At 34.8% G+C, this 22070-nt stretch overlaps 1 protein-coding gene across 1 annotated transcript in view; it reads right to left on the reverse strand.

Annotated features, from left to right (window-relative positions):
- LOC136037264 (probable cytochrome P450 49a1) overlaps positions 1 to 22070 on the reverse strand; it is a 42172-nt gene that overhangs the window by 10372 nt on the left and 9730 nt on the right. Inside the window, 4 exon segments of the mRNA XM_065719898.1 lie at positions 2544 to 2622; positions 8628 to 8797; positions 11602 to 11764; positions 19206 to 19407. Of these exon segments, the coding sequence (XP_065575970.1) occupies positions 2544 to 2622; positions 8628 to 8797; positions 11602 to 11764; positions 19206 to 19407 (614 nt within the window).

Genomic DNA, 22070 nt, shown 5'->3' on the forward strand with positions numbered 1-22070 from the left:
TTTACGTTCCCCCTCCCAACTCCCCCCCCCAATGTCACCAGATCTGGTCGGGATTAAAAATAAGAGCTCTGAGACACGATATCCTTCTAAATATGAAATTTCATTGAGATCCGATCACCCCTTCGTAAGCTAAAAATACCGCATTTTTCTAATTTTTCAGAATTAACCCCCCCTAACTACCCAAAGAGAGCCGATCCATTCCGGTTATGTCAATCATGTATCTAGGACTTGTGCTTATTTTCCCCACTAAGTTTCATCCCGATCCCCCCACTCTAAGTGTTTTCCAAGATTTTAGGTTTTTCCCTCCCAACTCTCCCCCCAATATCACCAGATCCGGTCGGGAAAAAGATAACAGCTCTGAGACACGATATCCTTCCAGACATCAAATTTCATTAAGATCTGATCAACCGTTCGTAAGTTAAAAATACTTCAATTTTTCTGTTTTTTCCGAATTAACGGGCCCCACCACTCCCCCCCCCCCCAGATGGTCAAATTGGGAAAACGACTATTTCTAATTGAATCTGGTCCGGTTCCTGATACGCCTGCCAAATTTCATCGTCCTAGCTTACCTGGAAGTGCCTAAAGTAGCAAAACTGGGACCGACAGACCGACAGAATTTGCGATTGCTATTATGTCACTTGGTTAATACCAAGTGCCATAAAAAGGGACCACTGATACTTAAACTGAGGTCAAAAGACTAAAAAGGCTAAGTGCAAATCATTACACCATGAAATGCTCAAATGGTAAAAAATTCTAACAGCAGGTGACATAAAGAGTTTATAGAACTTAACCCTGGTGCCCGACACCTTCAATTTAGATTTAGTAGCAAACAGAGTTCATTAGCTGAAAAAAACAAAAAGCGGCTCCAAATCGATCAAAGGCCTTCATATCGGACTTATTTCCTATATTTCTACTTTTTCTCTGGGCTTTACTTGCCCTTCCTGATCTCTGCGTGTCCCGCATTGGGAAATTTTTATGCTCAAATTTTAAAATTAATCATTTTATGCAGGATTATTCAACGCGGCTATTTCTGGAAAGATAATATAACACACATATCTTTTGAAAAGTAGCTTCTTGTAGATATGATGCCTTTTTTAACTTGCTACCCGATTCCTAGTGGTTCTCCTTCCTCTTAAATTGTAACTAGACTCATTTCACTTGGTATTTTATGCTTAGCTATGTTTTTTTGTAATTTTGCTTACGTCATAGATAATAAATAATTATACCACGACTCCTATGGGGGCCAATTTTGTAAATTTTTCGCTTGAAATGTGATCGTAAATCTGACGTGCAGATGCATGAGAGGAAAATTTTCAAGTAAGTCCACCCGTAGTCAACCTGCGTGTGTTCCCCAGGGAGAATCTCCAACAGGTTGACTCTAGTTCGGCATTGTGGAGTGACATGCATGCCCGGAGAGGTGTAGCACAAATGGGAGACAGTAACAACGGCAATGAACTAGAACTATGGAGACAAAATAAACGTAGAGCCGATTCTTGTTGTTGCTTGTCTTCTAACCACAGAGAGTCTGAACCTCTTTTTGATATAGCAGCGTTACCATACTATACTTGTCCCGTGAATTACAAACCTTCTCCCAGCAATGGGCTAAATTGCATGGTGACGCAGGACACCATCGAGGGAGGATCCTTTATAGGTGGACAACTGCATCAGGGCGTAAGATCCAGATGTATGGACAACAACCTCTGCAAAGGGCTGCCTCGACCCTTTTGAGGCACCTGCAAGACTGGGGACCTCGCAGTTCCCTCTATTCCCAAGAAATACGAATGAACCTTAGACCTGGAAAAATTGTGAATACGGCTAGGGCTTTCCTGGCAAGTGACACGTCTCCCTCGGCACGGGAGTTGAGAAGTGAGCAAGCCAACTGTACTACGGCGTTCCAGGCAGGTGACGCAACTTGGAAAATGGTGACGAAATCGAAAAATCTACAAGCTATTTCCTTTGGAAAACGAACTACCATCATAAAACAAGCAAAGTCAAGAATAACTATTGGTTGTTAGAACATCAGGTCTGTTAAACAAGAAGCTACGCAAGATATCCTTGTCCATGAGATGAAGAAGTAGAGCATTGACATATTATGCGTTTCTGAGACCAGGATCTCTGGTTCTAGCTCCACTGTAATTACAGTGCCCAAAACGTTACAACATATTCACTTCTTCTACTCTGGAGCAAATGATAACTTGGGACTTCGTGGCGTTGGTCTCTTCATGGACCAAAGAACCACAAGGAATTTTCCTGGAACGTAACTCTTCTTTGTTGTGTTTTTGTTGATGTTGTAACAAATAAAAACCAAATTACTTTTTAAATTAACATACAGTAAAATTATAATGATTGAAAACTATAATTCCAATAACATTCAAAATTACGCATGTTTTAAACAACAGTTTCGTGTCTAAGGGCTTCTTTTTCGTTCTATTTCATTTAAACTTACAGAGTAAGGGTGCCTAAATTGTAATTTAAAAAGGAATAGTTTTATTTTTTGAAAAAAGGCATTTTATAATTTAAAAATAAACAATGATCTAACTTACCCCTTTAGGAATCTGATATCCGGAAAGGACAGTATCCTTAGTAGTTAATCGGGCATTCACATTAGCAGCTGGCGACAACCTAATAAAAAGAGTTCATTCTTTACACGTATAAAAATCACAGAAAAACAGAGTAACTACCTATAAACAATTTTGTACCTTAAAAACTTTTTTGTTTTTTTACTGGCTTAAAATTTCACACAGCTGAACCCTTCAGGTGAAATTTAGCTTCTGGTCGTTTTAGTGATTCAAAAATCCACGGAAGATAATAGAGAAATCAATCGGGGCCTTAAAAGGTTGTCACCAAACCTTTTCTAACACGTTTTTGAGGAAAAGTAAGATTAGCTTGCGAATGTGTCACAAACATAAGCCGAAATTCAAGGACATTTTTAGCCACAAAATCTTGGAAAAGTGTATTCTTTCATTGTTTACTGGTTATTTGGTCACAGAGAAATAGAAACACCACTTGCAACAAATGTTAGTACTCGTATACTTTTTGTTCTCTTTACTGACTAAAATTCTACTCGGGATGACCAGCCAGGCGGAATGTAACTTTTTTTGTTTGACTTTTCAAAAACTTTACTAAAGATCATGGGAAAATCAAACAGGTTTTAAAAAGGTGGATATATATGTTTCCTTTCTGAAATAAGCTTTAAAAACAGCGTACTGGCTTACGAAATTACTTCACAGCCGTTAACAAATGAAATCAAACCATATTTCGTACCATGGAATTTTGAGAAAGTCACACACCTTTTTTTCTTCGGCTAATTATATAGGTAGAATTATAAATGTTCACAATTTTTTATTTTATTGATCTTTCCCTATCAGTTGAACATTGGCCACTTTACATTGTGAACTGGTTTCATTAAAGGTTTTTATGTGAAAAATCGTTCTTTTTTCTTTAATTATTATCCTCCTAACCATAAAAAGATTCAGATCTTTGACAAATTTTAATAAAATTTTGATGATTGATATTTTCTAATATTTTTCTTGTCAAATATTTTCTGTTACTTTCGACATGTTTATTTATAAAAATGTAAAAATTATTCTTGTTTTATTTTGATTTCTCATCATTATTTATAGCAGCTGACCAAATCGTTATATTGATTAAACAAATCTAATTAACCAGTCCAAATCAATAGATTTTGGTTGTCTCTTACTTATGTTTGAAACGGTTTTCTATGATATTTCATTATCTAAAGATCTAATCACAGCCGCCCAAACCTTGTCTACATCCTGTTTAATCGGATCGGGCTCGACAGTTTCTAGTGTCTACCAGCATATTTAGAAGTGTGATTACAAACGTCTTAGCAGGACCTGGGATGATGGATATTCCTCGGTAGTGCGGACCTTACATCTTTTCTCCTGTTTTGGAGATAGGGGCAATTATAGATACTTCCACTCATCGAGACTGCCAGTCCAATGGAGACTTTGTGCAATCCTTGGCCCATCCTTGGTCACAGCATGGTTTTCTTTACCTGGTGATGGTCTCTATCAACAAGTGTTGAAACCCTGTACAGACAATCTCAAGCCGATTACCTTCGTCTCATTTTATATTCATGTCTACAAATATTATGCTACTACGAAGAGGCAACCCATAGTAGGAAGAGACTTTGTAGCTTATCCAGAAGAATAACCCATTAATTAGAATTCAGTGCAAATGTGCAGAATTCAGAATTCTGCGCAGAATTCAGTGCACAATCCTTATACTGTGAGGGCTCAAATCCAGCTTTGTAGTACTTTGTCGACGAAGTCATCAAAGCACTCAATCTGTCCTGTACTATGTCTTCAGCCCTGTTTAAGAAGTTACCATAGACACAAAAAAGCTTCAATCCAACAAAAAAAAAACAGGCTATATAGAAAACCTTTATCTCATCCAGATAACTGGCGTGGCATTAGCCTACTTTCCATCCCTGGTAAACTACTTTCCAACATTATTCTAGACCGTATTCAACGCCACCTAGACGAATATCTCCGCTACGAACAAAATGGCTTTCGCCCAAAACGCTCCTCTACTGACTTGATTTTCATTTTGTGAATGCTCACAGAGGAGAACTGTGAATGGCGCAACAAGCTATATATGATCTTCATAGATTTCGAAAAACCCTTTGACTCTTTGCATCGCCAGTCCCTTTGAAAGTTTCTCTGACATTACGGTATCCCGCAGTTAAGCTCATTATGGCCATGTACGAGAATACAACCAGCTGTATGAGGACTTCAGAGGAGAAATCACCTAAATTCCCAATCCTCTCCGGGGTGACACAATGCTGTGTCTTATCGTCACTACTGTTTAGATTGGTCATCGACTATATATTGCGGAGCATCAAGTCGACTAGGCTACGCCTAAATGATCGACTACTCAGCAACCTAGATTTTGCTGATGACGTTGCAATACCCGAAACCAGCAAAATACGACTTCAGGAATTACTCTCGAATATTCAACAAAAAGCAGGTGGATTCGGACTAAATGTTAATGCCAGTTAATAACCAAAGGAATGGCAACAAGCAACTCACCTATGAAAATCAAATGCAGTGACAACGACGTAGAACAGGTAGTCAACTTCAAATACCTTAACAGCACCATCGAAAATACAGGATCCGAAGCCAAAAAAGTCATCGCCCGAATTGGTCAGGCTAACAGCACCTTCAACAGGGTTAATAAAGTATGGAGATCGAGTATTTTCTCTCACTGGCTCAAACTCCACCTGTTCAACAGTAACGTCCTGCCCGTTCTCTTTTACGCATCGGAAACCATCTCAACCAAGACCAAGAGAGGAGAATCCAGTCCTTTGAGAACGCTTGTCTCCAGAGGCTGCTTGGTGTTCACTGAACCCAGAAAGTCACAAACGCACATATAAGGAACATCACGGGCCAGGCATACCTAACCGAAACCATGCGAAGACGCCGATGGAGCTACCTAGGCCACGCACTACGCATGGACGATACCAGAATCCCCAAGGAGTCATTATTTCGGCTACCCGAAGGCACCCGCCGCAGACGACAACCCAAAAACACTCCGTCATACCTTCAACAGCGACCTGCGCCAACTTCATGCCTCCCTACAACCAGAGTGGGAAGACATTATCGCTGCCACCAGTTACAGAGACGATTGGAGACTCTTCATAGACGCCTTGGGTGCCTCTGGAGGCACAGGAAGGTCTAAGGTCATCCAGATGAGATAAATAAGCTTCTTTTAAAGCTTACAAGAATCGCTTAACCGAAGCTCTAAGGCTACTAAACAGCAGTACTATTTGAAGGCATTCAGTAACGCGTATAAATATCCTAAGGTGTGGTCATTAATAAATGATTGTACCGTGAAAAATTATTGCATTGGGAAAATGAATTCTCTTCCGGTTGAAACGAAGACCCCGGATAGTAATACAGCTGTTAAAGGAAAACTTAACGTTGCTAGTATGCTCAATACTCACCTCACCAAAATAGACGAAAAGACCATCGGAAGAGGCATCCTGAAGTTTAGCACCAAATACCGCAGACTACAAAAGTTTTCTACCAGCCCCCCCTCCTCCCCTCCACTGAGCAATCCATATTCCTCACAAAAGTGTTCTCTGCTGAATTGATGCTTATACTTCATAAACTAAAAAATTGACAGTCAGAAAGAGGTGACAGATCTTTTACGAATTTGCTTAAATTCTATCCTTAATTTGCTTGCGCTCATAATTAACCATTTTTTGAAGAATGATGTGTTTCCTTCTTGCATGATGTCCACCCTTGTCATTGCACTGCAAAAAGGGGGAGATGTGAATGACCTTTGTAACTATAGGGCTACATCTATCTGCTTTTGGAAAGATTATTGAATGTTTTTTGATTTTCTTGAAGATAATATTTTTTAGTAAGAACCAATTCGGGTTTCGCAAAGGCCATTCCACAGAGTAACCTATTTTGGCAGTAACACAGTTTATATATCTTGCTTTGGACAATGACGAAATTCACAGTTAAAAAAAAGTTTGGAAGAATAGAAAGATAAGTCTGCAAACCAAGATTAGAGTATTGGAAGCTACAGTGATGACAGTGGTCAAATATGGCTCTGAAGCATGGACGCTCCGAAAAGCAGATGAAAATTTACTTGATGTTTTCCGACGAAATTCTAGCTACTATTTGTGGATGTGTGGAAAGCATTTGATACTATGAGTCAAATTATTTTTAATGAAAAATTGTTAAATTGTGGCGTACATGGTTAGGCTATTATTTAAGAATTAACGACGCTTCTTGACTACTAAGGTCCCTGCAGTGCATTCCTGCAGCGTGATTCGATCTCTGGGTCCCGTATTACCAAGCTAAGGTCAAATCCACTGCGCCACCACAGGACTCGCATGGTCAGGCTAAACCAGTAATATTACCATATTTAAATGTTCGAGTTCAGAGTATTGATGGGGGTTGATGTTAAAGCAATGTTTCAAAATCAGTCAAATGAAATTTCAGTTCATCATCAGGCCCTCTGGTGTTTTTATTTTATGTGAATGATATTACAAATTCATTTGTTGACCCTGGGCTGACCGTGCTCTTCGCTTTTATTTCTTCGCCTTTATTTTCTTCTGGAATTAATGAAGTTTCTGTCAAACATAATTTAACTCTTGCATTTGATTGACTAGTAGCCTGGTTTAAAGCAAATAGGCTAGATCTGAATTCTGTAAAAACTAAATTTATAGTATAATTACGTACACCATGGACACTTCCACGTCTTAAGTTGATTAAGTCTTCTGTGTCACATACAGAGCTATGACGTGTTGATATTATTCATTACCTAGTTGATGCTAGTTCTGTAGTTGACAACTAGTTGATGCTAGTTTTGTAGGTGTGCTAGTTGCCTCAAATTTAGGTTGGAAGTCACATATTAATAGTGTAAGGTTAACGCTTGAAAAGAACATCGGTGCAATGCACCGAATGAAATTACGAGATTTTGCTTCCGGAAGTTATGCTTTTTACCTATTTTTCTTTTGTTCAATCTTACCTAAATTATTGTCCATTATTTGCGTAAATAATTTTAGATCCTGTTTTATTCCTCTTCAAAGACAACAAAATAAGGCGCTTCGAATTTTAAAACGTCTTCTTGCTTCCCCAGCGTCTTTTCTACTAGAAACAGTTTATATTCTTTACTGAATATTCTCCCGGTCGAACTGGCAGTTACTTTTTTTCCTTATTATTTAATGTTAAGCATAATCTCCTGATACTACCTAGCTATTTCTGTTCTTTTGATTTGTTCCCAGTTGCTGTGCCACCTACAAGAAATTTGAAGAAATGAATTAAAATTCTTTGTTTTGGACTATTATGAGTTATTTTACTTATTTATTTTTATTTTTCATTATCAGTTTTATTTTGTTTTTGGGTCCTGATTTCCTTCTTTTTGCCCCAACACTGGTTGAATAAAAATAATTTTTTTTACAGCGTAAGGTGAGGTGTCTGCTGTAGCGTAGTGAATACTTAATATTGAGCCTATTATTTTTTCTTTATTTTTTTCATGTCATTCTTTGATTGATTATCCTTTTATTTCGTTATTTATTTATTTCTTTAGTTTTTTTGCTTCTAAGGAATGAGCTTGTCTCTCTGCCAGATTTATGAATAATTAGTATGCCATATATATATATATATATATATATATATATATATATATATATATATATATATATATATATATATATATATATATATATATATATATATATATATATATATATATATATATATATATATATATATATATATATATATATATATATATATATATATGGACAATAGATGAACCTGAACCTTTATGGTATACCAAATAATAGGTTAAAATAATTTTATTTATGATTATTGTTTTAACTATTGTTTCATCTAACAGTGACTTCAATCTCTCTAGTTTATGCTTATGATATTGTAATCTTTAACTTTTTTTTCCGACTCTATGGTTAGACTCTACTAATTAAGACACACATCAGCAAATCATTGTGTTTTTTGTTATAGCAATGCGCATTCATTTTTCTGATTAATTATTAATGAGTACCTTCTCCCAATCCTATGAATGAAAAGAACATAATCGCGTTCAAGTTAGGAAGCAAAGTTGGGTTATTAGTTTCTCATACTAACCTTAAGCTTTCTTTCACGCAAGCTTTTAAGTAATGCATTTCTGCAAGCACTTGGACAGTTATTGGTGAGTCTCCTGACGGTAGTAACCTCTCAATCTCTTCGTGAAGCTTTTCCTGCTTTTCTGGATTCTGAGCAAGGTGATAAAACAAAAAAGATGTCGTGTGAGATGTCTGCAATGAAAATAGTTTCAGGTAAGTCCATCTTAGAAAAAAGCAAATAAAACAAAACAATTTATTAGGAGAAGAATAGAAACGTAGCGTATGGTGTTTTGTAAAGGTTAAGAAATTTTTTTTGCGTTATTATTGGACAAAATTTGTACTCACCTGGTCCCCTACAGTTCCCTTATACTCCCCTCTACAAAATCGTCTAGCCTCCCTATACAACTTTCAATTGATTTTTTTTTTATTCCTGATCGTTGTTCTAATCATGCCGGAAAACCTTCTTCCTGGAAAATTCTTTCATGAAATACCTCTGCCTTTCCAAAGGAAAGTTTTTCCTGAGGGAAATTAACTAGGGGAGTTTTAATCCCACAGACATTTCTTCCATGGATAATTTCTCCCTCGTAAAACCCCTACTACCTCCAATGGAAAAACCTCTCAGAAAATTCCAGCCCCACTAAAAGTTTCCCCGATACAATTCCCCCTGAACACCTCCAAAAGTAAAATTTAGTCGCCAAAGGGATAGTAAGACAAATTAACAGAATTTCGTATAGGAATAATTGCAAACTCTCCCATGTTTTTCTTGGAAAGTCCACCCCCCAAAAAAAAGAAAACCCTCCCTACCATAAGAAAATTTTCCCCCTAGAAAATCCCTCCTGCATAACCCCCCCCCCCAAAAAAAAAAAAAATTCATGTATACATCTCAGTAACAAACATTCTGTACAAATAATGGGCATATTTCATAGCTTACAACCCTTTTTCCAGAGGCTGTGAGGGGTCAAATCATCCTCAAAGGTGATTATAAGGCCGTACAAGTATGTTGACAAAATTGGCCATCTTTAAATTTTAGATTTTGATTGGATGACCTTAGGGAAAAATGGGGCGTCGGAGAGGTGACAATTGCCCTTCATTCTTTTTGGTCAATTAAACAAGGCACTATAGCTTTTAATTTCTTTTGGTAAAAAAGATTTTATTTCGTTTTGTTAATTAGTTTGTTTTTTTTAACTAGAATTTATTTTAATTCCAGTGATACCTTTTATTTCAAATGCTTATTTATATAATACTTTTTATTTCAAATGCTCAGTGCATCATATATATTAGCGTTCATATAACATATATGAAAACTTGGATTCCAAGTTAGATGAAGAGGCTCTCCTGTGGTTAGGTCCATTTCACCCTCTTGTGTGATTGTTTTGCTTTCCATTTGTTTGTCTGTTTGTTTCTTGTTTTTTTTTTTTTTGTTTTTTTTTTAGTACTGTCGAGGGAATGTTTATATATAATGTGTTGTTTTCGTTTTGTTTCTGATTTGTGACTCCACTCTGTCACTATATTAGTAGACCAAAAATAAATCATTATCATTGTTGATGTAGTTGGGTCAGAAGAATTCCAAGTTCGATGAAGAGGCTTACCTGTAGTTCGGTTCTTTTCATCCCCTTTTGCGGTTATTTTGTCTTGTCTAAGAAAAGTTTCTTTTTCTTTGTGAGTTAATCGCAATCCTTGCATGAACCAAACAGTTCGTGGTAACGAACTGTAGTAAGGAGCGACCCGGCTCAAAAGTAACCGAAATTCTAAAAAACGGAATTTTTATAAAAACAGTTACATCAACAGAATTGCATTTTAATGCTGATTGTAAATATATAAGTTTAATTAAGTTTAGAATTACCCATCAAAAGTTACGAGCCTCAGAAAATTTGCCTTATTTTAGAAAATAGGGGGAAATACCCCTTAAAAGTCATACCCCTTACCCCTTAACAAAAATCACACCATCAGATTCAGCGTATTAGAGAACTCTATAGTAGAAGTTAGAAAAAACTAAAGTTTTTTATTGTTTTAAAAAGTAGAGTTGAGAGAAAGAGTCAAACTTTAGCGTAAAAAGCGGGGCATTGAAGGGGGAACAGCCCCTTTCATATACGGAGTGATTTCTGTTCGTTTTAAGTTTTAATATCGCTCCTTACTTTCAGTTAAAAAAAACTTGTTTTTTTTTTATTTAATTTATATATATGTTTATGAGTATGCATATTTTCATTTATATTTATACGCATGTGTGTTTCTTTTCTTCTACTTTGTCCTTCTTCGTCTTTCACTCAGTTATTTACATGTATTGTGCAGTGTGTTACAGATAAATTATTATCAATTTTCATCAACTATGTACAATTTGAATAACTCCATATGAACATAATATGGGGGTCCAGTAAATATTTCCTTGTGGTGGTTTAAACTTCCGAAAGCGCACTTTTTAGATCAATATTTCCTTGTTCTTCTGAGTAAAGAGGGGTAGAATGAGGTTTTCATCCCCCTCCTTATTATTTTTAGGTGAGCTCTGTCCATGTTAATATTTACCATTTCATCTTACAGTCATGCAACTTGGTGTTCAAAAAAATCATGCGATTTTTTTTGGGGGTTGGTGTTCAGTTCAGGGAATAGAGGACACGTCTTTCTTGGTTCTAGCTAGATTTTTTTTTTTTTTTATTATTTTTTTTTTTTGTACTGAACAAAAGAAAAACGAAGGGAAATAGACGAGCACTTGGACTTATCCCAGAATTTTGAAGGAACAGAGGGACAAACTTCAAAGAAAGGACGAATTATCTGTTAAATACGAAAAATTATTAATGACATAATAAAAATATAGGGATTCTCAAGAGGAGGGGGAGAGAAGGCCGTAACGCACGTCATTACCCTTAGAATCCTCCTCTTGTGTGTATGCATGGGTGAGTGGTAGACTAGACATACAAATACAGTTAACACTATATGGCAAATGCCGTAAGAATATGTACACTTTTGTGCAAGGCAAGTATGCAAATAAAAGACGGTATTACCGTGTCAATTCCAGCCATAAGTAAGTCCACAACCATCAGTATGGCATCTCTTGGAGACAGTCCTCTTGCCAAAATGGACTCAAGAATAGTGGGGTTTTCCTCACTCACCGGCTCTCTGTTTTGAATCTTTTTTAGGGCACGTTCAATGTATTTTATGGCTATGCTAGAAAAAAAAGAGAAAAGCATTGAGCAAAACAGAGGTCAAGTTTTTTCGAAGGTGTTAATAAAATTGATATAAAAAAAACTTAACAGATGAAGTATAATCATGAATTAACTTTTTGAACTGACAAGTCTTTCAAGGTTTGCAAGTATTTAAACTTTTATCAACACTTTCATACATCGTAATCTATTAATTCGCTGTTCAGTTGTGCTTGCTGTTTCAGGAAGAGAAAAATTTAATACGACTTAATTATAACAATCTAGTGAATCTTCAAATAGCTATATCGCCCAAAAGTCGCCCAAAAGAGTGACAATGATATTTCGCTTCAGTTTTCAGTTTCCTACCGACTAACATGAAATTTTTTGTCAAAATGACAGTAGAAAGCCTATAGCTTTCTCCCTACCGTTTTTACAGAGGTCTCTAACTCTCCCTGAATGGTGTATCTCTCCTAAGACCAGTACATCAGCTATTCTGGAGGTTACTCACCACATGGTGAATCCGTATTGGATTTTCTGTTACATTTTCAGGGGTTTACCCGCCCCACGGTGTACCAATATTGAATTTCCAAGGGACCGAGATTTTGGTTTATGGTACCCTTTCTAAGACATTAACCAGACTAGGTGGCATATTTCTTAAAAGGCGTAGCAAGGTTGACATGTTTATTAAGTAAGTGCATCAAAACATACAAAAAAATGGAAAAAAACGCATACAAATAATACATAAAAACCAGACTTAAAAGTGACTACTACTCATCCATGCGAGATAATCCCATGAAACTCAGTGTGTATTACCCTTTTTAGTGTGCCGTATACGCATATCCCGATCAGGTTTCAATAAAAACTGTGCAAAAATAACTCCCTTCATCAGCTGAGTTGTGATAAGTCCATTCAAACTTCGGACAGCCGAAGTGTACTAAATGTTGAAAAACGGGATGTCTTTTTTGTGTTTTTCAAATAAAAGTTTGTCAATAGGCACATCACCTTTTACAAACAAGGATCTAACACAAAAAAGCTAGATATTTCTTAACTCCCTCCTGAAGAGTATTTAGTTCTCCAGCTATTCTTCAGCTTTTGTGTAAATTAATCTATCGTAAAAACCCATCATAGTTCATACATAAAAGGCTTAAGCCCCCATTGATAACAGCCGATTTCTTTATTTTTCTCACTCAATGACAAAAATACACAATGAAATATCAAACAGTTCGTGGTAAAGAACTGTAATAAGGAGCGACCCCGTCAATAGTAACCGAAACTATAAAAAATTGGTATCTTTGATACCAATATACACATCAAAAGAATTAGATTTTTTACGCTGATTTCAATTATATAAGTTTCATCGAGTTTAGTCTTACCCATCAAAAGTTAAGAGCCCGAAAAAAATTGCCTTGTTTTCAAAAAGGGGGAAACAACCCCTAAAAGTCATACAAACTTAATGAAAATCACATCGTCTGATTCAGCATTTTAGAGAATCATACTATAAAGGTTTCAAGTTCCTATCTATAAAACTGTGGAATTTTGTATTTTTTGCCAGAAGACAGATAACGGGTGCGTGTTTATTTGTTTTTTGTTCTTTTTTTTTCCCAGGGGTCATCGTATCGACCCAGTGGTCCTAGAATTTTGCGAGAGGGCTCATTCTAACGGAAATTAAAAGATCTAGTGCCCTAGTAAAGTTCTAGTGAAATTGGTGGGCAACTAGGCCCTTTCCCGCGCTCATTTTTTCCCAAAGTCCCTGGGTCAAAATTTTGAGATAGCCATTTTGTTCAGCATAGTCTAAAAATCATATAATTGTATCTTCGAGAAAGACTTGATCCCCCAAAGTCCCTGGGGAAGGGATCCAAGTTATAAACTTTGTCAATTGTTTTACATATAGTATTGGTCATTGGTAAGAATACTGACGTTTTCAGGGAGGATTTTTTCTGGTGATAGGGGGGGGGTGTGTGAAGGGTAGGGTGTTACATGGGAGGATCTTTCAATGGAGGAATGTATCATGGGGGAAGAGAATTGCCATGAAGGGGCGCTGGAATTTTCAGGATAATTTTAAAAAATAAAGAGAAATTAAATAAAAAACGAGTTTTTTCAACTGAAACTAAGGAGCAACATTAAAACTCAAAGCGAACAGAAATTATTACGAATACGAGGGTGTTCGTCCCCTCAATACCTCGCTCTTTGCGCTAAAATATTTTAGTAATTTCAAATGATATATTTATTCTAATTAAACGGCCTTTATGATTCAGGGATCATTCTTACAGAATTGAAACAAAATTCGAACTTTAGTATGAAGAGCGAGGTATTGACGAGGGAGCGAACCTCTTCTTTTACTTAATAAAAATATACGAATATAGAACTTCGTTACGTAAGTTAATTCGTAAGTTAAGTGTATTTATTACTAATAAAACGTTCGTAAATATTAAAAGTTCTAGTGACCCTTTTAAGTAGCCAAAAACATTGGAGGGCAACCAGGCCCCCTCCCACGGTCCTTTTTCTCAACATTGTCCTACCAAAACTTCGAGAAAGCCATTTAGCCAAAAAACTAAAATTAATATGCAAATTTCATTTTAATCCTTCATGTACACTGAGCCAAAATCAAAACCTGCATTAATTCAAAAACTTTCAGAAATTAAATAAAAAAAGGCTTTCTTTTAACCGAAAGTAAGGAGCGACATTAAAACTTAAAACGAACAAAAACTATCCGTATATGAAAGGGGATGTCCCCTCCTGAACGCCCAGCCCTTTACGCTAAGTTTAACTCTTTTTCACAACCCTACTTTTTAAAACAATAAAAAACTTTAGTGTGAAGAGGGGAGTGCTAAAGGAGTGTACGAAAATGTAAGAATCAAGGTTGAAGGGTAAGATAAGAAAGAAAAACTAGGGATGTTAAAAGAGTGTACGCACATCTAAAAACAAAATTAAAGAGCAGTAAAAGAAAGAATACCTTGTTTAAAGTCAACACAACAGTCTTTTGATTAATTTAGGTTGGTTTATTTTTTTAGTATATTTTGTATATTTGTATATTTTTTTATTTTTTTTGTATTTTTTGTATTATTGTATATTTGTAGGCAAAGCTAAAGGTCTAAGGTTAGGGATGTCAAAAAGTGTACAAAAATGCAAGAACAAGTTTAAAGAGCCATAAAAAAAAAAAAAAACTTCTTCGGAGTTACTATAACAAAGTCTTTTGACTAATATAACTTGCCGTAGGAGCGTAGGCAAAATTGAAAATCTGAGGTTATGCGTGTGAAAGGAGTTTACGAAAATGTGTAAAAATAAGGTTAAAGAGGAATAAAAGAAAGAAAAAACTTATTTGAAATTAGTATAACAAATTTTGTTTACTTACATACCTTGGTGTGTGAGGTTAGGCAAAGCTTTAAAATCTAAGGTTAAAAAAGTGTACGAAAATGTAAAAACAAGTTTAAATGGCTGTAATCGAAAAAAAACTTGCTTAAATTAATGTTTAAAGAGCTGTAAAAGAAAAAAAACTTGTTTGAAGTTAATATATCAAAGTTAATATTAAAAAGTGGCTAGAAAAATACTGAAAAATGTTATTATAAGCTTCTTCAATAATTCTCAGGGGAAAATCAAATTCTCTGATTTCATCATACTTCGAGTAACTCGATACGGAATTTATCAAACAGTTCGTGGTAACGAACTGTAGCAAGGAGCGACCCGGCTCAATAGTAACCAAAACTCTAAAAAATAGAATTTTGATACCAATAGTTACATCAAAAGATTTGCATTTTAATTCTGATTTAAAATATATAAGTTTCATTAAGTTTAGTTTTATCCATCAAAAGTTACGGGCCTGAGAAAATTTGCCTTATTTTAGAAAATAGGGGAAATACCCCATAAAAGTCATACAATCTTAACAAAAGTCACACCATTAGATTCAGCGTATCAGAGAACCCTAGTGTAGAAGTTTCAAGCTCCTATCTACAAAAATGTGAAATTTCGCATTTTGACAGGTCACGGATGCGTATTTATTTGTTGTTTTGTTTTGATTCCCAGGGGTGATCGTGTCGACTCAGTGGTCCTAGAATGTCGCAAGAGGACTCATTCTAACGGAAATTAAAAGCTCTAGTGCTCCTTTTAAGTGACCAAAAAATTGGAGGGCACCTAGGCCCCCTTTCACGCTCATTTTCCCCCAAAGTCACCGGATCAAAATTCTGAGACAACCATTTTATTTATAGAGACCAATATATAGATTATAGAACCAATTACAGAAACCGATAGAGATAACCAACTTCTATTTCTAGAAGTTGGCTACGTCAGTCAATTCGTAAGTTACGTTTATTTTTTACTAATGAAAACGTTGGTAAAAAATTAAAAGTTCTAGTTGCCTTTTTAAGTAATCAAAAAATTGGAGTGCAACTAGGCCTCCTCCCTCGCTCCTTTTTCCACAAAATCTTCTGACTAAAACTATGAGAAAGCCATTTAGCAAAAACAAATTAATATATAAATTTAGTTTTAATTATTTATATAAATTATATTTATATGCGGAGAAATTAAATAAAAAAACAATTTTTTTAACTGAAAGTGAGGAGCGACATTAAAACTTAAAATAAACTGAAATTATTCTGTATAGCAAAGGGGTTGTCCCCTCCTCAACATCTCGCTCTTCACGGTAAAGTTTGACTCTTTGTCACAACTCTACTTTAAAACCATAAAAAAAAGTTAGTGTAAAGAGCGAGGTGTTGAGGAGGAAACAACCCCTTTACTATACGGAATAATTTCTCTTCGTTTTAAGTTTTAATGTTGCTCCTTTCTTTCAGTTAAAAAACTTGTTTTTTATATTTAATTCGATTAAACAAGCTGCCTTGTAGTGCAATTGTTCATGTTAGCAAATGAGAAACATAACGTTCAAGTTCATATGTAATATAAATAACATAATGTTCATATGTTCATGTTAAACATAATTATGTTATATTCATATAAACATAATGTTCATATGTTCATAGCAAATGAGAAACATAAAGATTGTTATCAAGAGGATATTAAATATAATATATGTGAATATGATAGAAAACGGTGTGTTTCTACATTATGGTATATGGATCAAAAGGATTTTAATGGTAGAATAGTTAACCTTTTTAATAATTAAATTTAAAAAAACAAGTTTTTTTTAAGTTAAAGTAAGGAGCGACAATAAAACTTAAAACGAACAGAAATTACTTAGTATATGAAAGGGGCTGCTTCCTCATCAACGCCCCGCTCTTTACACTAAAGTTTGACTCTGTCTCTTAACTCTACTTTTTCAAACAGTAAAAAACTTTAGCGTAAAGAGCGGGGCGTTGATGAGGAAGCAGAGTTTCCCCCTATTTTCTAAAATAAGGCAAATTTTCTCAGGCTGTTAACTTTTGATGGGTAAGACTAAACTTTATGAAACTTATATATTTAAAATCAGCATTAAAATGCAATTCTTTTGATGTAGCTATTGGTATCAAAATTCAATTTTTTAGAGTTTTGGTTACTATTGAGCCGGGTCGCTCCTTACTACAGTTCGTTACCACGAACTGTTTGAAAGTGACAAAGAATTAAAGACTGTTCAAGAGGAAGTTAGTGAAATATATTGGGTTTTGACGCTAAAGCCCTGTTTGTAAAAGGTGATTTGCCTACTGGTATCAAATTTGGTATCAAAATTCAATTTTTTAGAGTTTTGGTTACTATTGAGCCGGGTCGCTCCTTACTACAGTTCGTTACCACGAACTGTTTGAAAGTGACAAAGAATTAAAGACTGTTCAAGAGGAAGTTAGTGAAATATATTGGGTTTTGACGCTAAAGCCCTGTTTGTAAAAGGTGATTTGCCTACTGGTATCAAATTTGGTATCAAAATTCAATTTTTTAGAGTTTTGGTTACTATTGAGCCGGGTCGCTCCTTACTACAGTTCGTTACCACGAACTGTTTGAAAGTGACAAAGAATTAAAGACTGTTCAAGAGGAAGTTAGTGAAATATATTGGGTTTTGACGCTAAAGCCCTGTTTGTAAAAGGTGATTTGCCTACTGGTATCAAATTTGGTATCAAAATTCAATTTTTTAGAGTTTTGGTTACTATTGAGCCGGGTCGCTCCTTACTACAGTTCGTTACCACGAACTGTTTGAAAGTGACAAAGAATTAAAGACTGTTCAAGAGGAAGTTAGTGAAATATATTGGGTTTTGACGCTAAAGCCCTGTTTGTAAAAGGTGATTTGCCTACTGATAAACTTTTAATCGAAAAGTGTAAACCAAAATCTCAATTTTCAATTTTGAATGTCTTTGGCCATCCGTTTACAATTCACCAGATGAAGTTTGTTGGTTGACACAGTGGTTACCAAAAGACTTACCTGATAGGGATATGTGTATATAGTATAGTAAAAAGCGTGTTAAAACAAAACCCATTTCATGGGATCATCGTGTATGGATGATTGGTAGTGACTTTTAAGTTTTTGTTTTGTGTGTATATATGCGTATTTTTTCCAAATATTTTTTTTTTTTTTTGGGTACATTTAATTTATAAATATTTTGAGCCTTACTACGCCTTTTAGAAGTTTTTGTAAACAAGCATTCTTGGAGGTTAAATTCGGAAACAAGGAGGATTTTAGGCGGGGGATATTTACATGTTTGAATAAACAATACGTTGCATAATATACCTCCTAGTCTTATTCATGTCTTAGAAGAGTAATGAAAAAAATTGTCTGGGTCTATAGAAGATTCAGTATTGGTACAAGTGGCGAGTAACCTCCTGAAAATCTGGTTTAGCACTCCTAGGATAGGTACATCGAATAGGGAGAGTTAAAGATCCCTTGAAGGGCAGGTAGGGAGTGACCAAAGACTTTTTAATGGCATTGGAATGAATTGAAAAAAGAAATTGTCTGGGTCTCTAGAAGATTCAATATTGGTACAAGTAGCGAGTAACTTCCTGAAAATCTGGTTTAGCACTCCTAGGATAGGTACATCGAATAGGGAGAGTTAAAGATCCCTTGAAAGGCTGGTAAGGAGTGACCAAAGACTTTTTAATGACATTGGACCAGGGGATTCAACTCGAAGCCACTTTAAAAAGTAATGACCATTTTTTATGTTATTATCGAATGCCCTGAGAAGAGAAGGAGAGAAAGAAATATATATATATATATATATATATATATATATAGAGAGAGACAGAGAGAGAGAGAGAGAACCAGGTATACAAATAGAGAAAAAGAAAAAAAAGACATATAGAGAGAACGAGGGAGACGGAAACACACTCATACAAGACAGTAAATTAGTTATATGTGGACTGTTGGAATCTAATTCAAAAACGGATATATTTCAGTACTTATTATGGGGTCAAAGCCATTCCCTCTTAATCCAAATTCTCCCTATTTCATATTTCCAAATTATCAAACAATGGTTTTTATTGTCACCCCACCTCCCTAGGTTACAAATTTTAAAGAACACGTAGAGCCCTATTTGATTTAATAGAAAACAATCACATACTCGGTAAAAATATCCTGTGCTTTCACAAGGTCATTGTAAACTTTGTTTGGCAAATATTTCCAAAGTGGAAGACCGGTTTCAAGTATATGGAAAGCCCGAAAGGAATCATTAGTGGCAGTGATCATCAACTGGGACTCAGAATTAGGCTTCAGCGTTCCATCAAGACATCCTAGCTTTGCGTCAAGCGCCACCAAGGCCACAGCTAGAATCAAAACAAATTTTACTCAGAGCCTGGGATTTTTTATACATCTCTATTTAAAAAGTGAATATATATATATATATATATATATATATATATATATATATATATATATATATATATATATATATATATATATATATATATATATATATATATATATATATATATATATATATATATATATATATATATATATATATATATATATATATATATATATATATATATATATATATCTTTATACCTAAAAATGAAATAACCTCCTTTTTATACAATCCCTATAAGGGGGAAATTAATGTAAGGTTTTCCTTCTCTCTCAATTGGACTATTTGTCTTGGTTTTTTCTACATTTAGCCATGACTTGATGCCCACAACTATTCCATTTTAATTCAATGTACGAGCAATAATAGTGTATTTATTTATTTTTGTTGAAAAAAGTTTTTACTAATTTTGCTACTAATTTTAATAGAAATTCCATCTTTAGAGTTTCAGTTACTATTTGACCGAGTCGCTCCTTTGTGGCTTTGGCTTAGCTTTGATGGTCAAAGCACTAAACGATCACCCTTTAGGAAAAACTAAAAATAAGAAAAAACAAAAAACAACAAATGAGCACGGACCATTGATATTTCTTCAAGCAAAAAATACCACAATTCAAGATTTTTGTTTATAAAAACTTGAAACCTCTACAATAAAGTTCTCTAATATTCTTAATCTGATTGTGGATTTTCATTAGAATCGCTTAAGCTCTTTGGGGTTGTTTCTCCGTTTTTCTGATATTCGACAAAGTCTCGAAAGGCTTGTAACTCTTTATGGGTAACACTAAACCTAATGAGCTATATATATTTCGAATCAGAATAAAACAAAAATTTTCTTAGTTATCTATTGCTATCGAAAATTTGCTTTTTAGATTTTCAGGTGCTATTGAGCCGAGTCACTTCTTAGTTACAGTTCAAAGCACTAAGTGGCTTTGATGGTTTATTTCTCAGAGAGAAAGAGGAGTTTAAGTGTTCTCACTTTTCAGTATTCCATCCCTTGTGACAAGAAATCAGACAGTTTAAATTAAAAAATTGAAGTCATTCTGTAACCTCAAGTCCATGTCCACTGAACAAGCTTTAACTGAAGCCAACTTTGAACCACAACGACCGATTTGGAGCATAATCCTCTTATTTAAGCGATAAATCTCTTCAGATAAATTTCTTGGTAGCTTAATCATGCAAAATCAAAAGGCCTTCCGTCCAAAAACAAACATTAGCTATTTCAAAATATTCTACTTTTACATGCGTATCTAAATAACAAATCTAGGTTTTAGTAAATAATATTTTTTTGCTATCAGAATTAGGTTCAAATAAACTTTACTTTTATAATATTTTTATACAAATAAGATTTAATAATATATTAAGAGTCCTTTCTTGAAACTTGTAACACAGCTTACCATGTTAACTGGTTTGGCTGAGGATAAAAATGTCAAAAAATTGCAGTTCATTAAATCACTAATCATAATTTGCTGATATCGTAAATAAGAAAATTGTTTCTGCAGTTGTATTTATTTTTCAAATTGTTTACTTTGGTTTCCTTATCTGTATTTTTAGGAAGCCAAAGATTAACTTGAACTTTCCCTAATTTTCGACAAGTCTCTCAAATGTATGTCAAAATCAATAGATTGGGACATTTTGAGAGAGAAATTCATATTCAAAAAAAAAAAAAAATAATACAATAAAATAAATTGCGCAATACACAGGTGATGAGCATAGTATTCTGACATAGTGAATTTATAATATATATATATATATATATATATATATATATATATATATATATATATATATATATATATATATATATATATATATATATATATATATATATATATATATATATATATATACTAGCTGTTGGGGTGGCGCTTCGCGCCACCCCAACACCTAGTTGGTGGGGGCGCTTCGCGCCCCCCCCAAGCCCCCCCGCGCGCGTAAGTCGTTACGCGCCATAATAGTTACGCGCCATTGTAGTTGTGTCCCTATGTCCCACCTGTGAATATAGATATATATATATATATATGGTTTTAACTACGTAAAACTTGCGAATATACAACATTCTTTGCTGTCCCATTGTCTTTGCATATAAATAGATTGTCAGGTTTACCGACTCTTGAACATGCAACATATAATGGTCCATGGGAAAACAATCTGTATTCAGATCTATACCTCATGATTCTAATGATTGCCCTTGAGCTTTGTTGATGGTGATTGCTAATCGACCATTCCCTGTCCCGGTGTCCCGGTCGTCATTTACATCCCCCTGTTTCCCCCGGTGTCCCCGTTGTAGTTGTGTCCCTGTGTCCCGGTCGTTATTTATATTCCCTGTGTCCCGGTCGTCATTTGTATCCCGGTGTACCGGTCTGTATATACATTCGTTTTTTAGTTTTGTTTTTCTCCTTTATTTTTTTCCTTTTTTTTTCTTTTTTAGTTTATTTAGATTTTTAGATTTTTTAGTTTTTTTATTAGTTTTTAGTTTTTTTTTCTTTTTAGTTTTTTTGTAGTTTTTACCTTCTTTTTAGTTTTGTTAATTTTTTTTTTTACTTGTGTCCTGGTCGTCATTTATACTCCCTGTGTCCCGGTGCTTTGTTGATTGCTAATCGAACATTCCTTTTGTCCTGGTCGCTT

The sequence above is a fragment of the Artemia franciscana genome, chromosome 16, assembly GCF_032884065.1.
Source record: "Artemia franciscana chromosome 16, ASM3288406v1, whole genome shotgun sequence".
In the NCBI taxonomy this organism is placed as follows: domain Eukaryota; kingdom Metazoa; phylum Arthropoda; class Branchiopoda; order Anostraca; family Artemiidae; genus Artemia; species Artemia franciscana.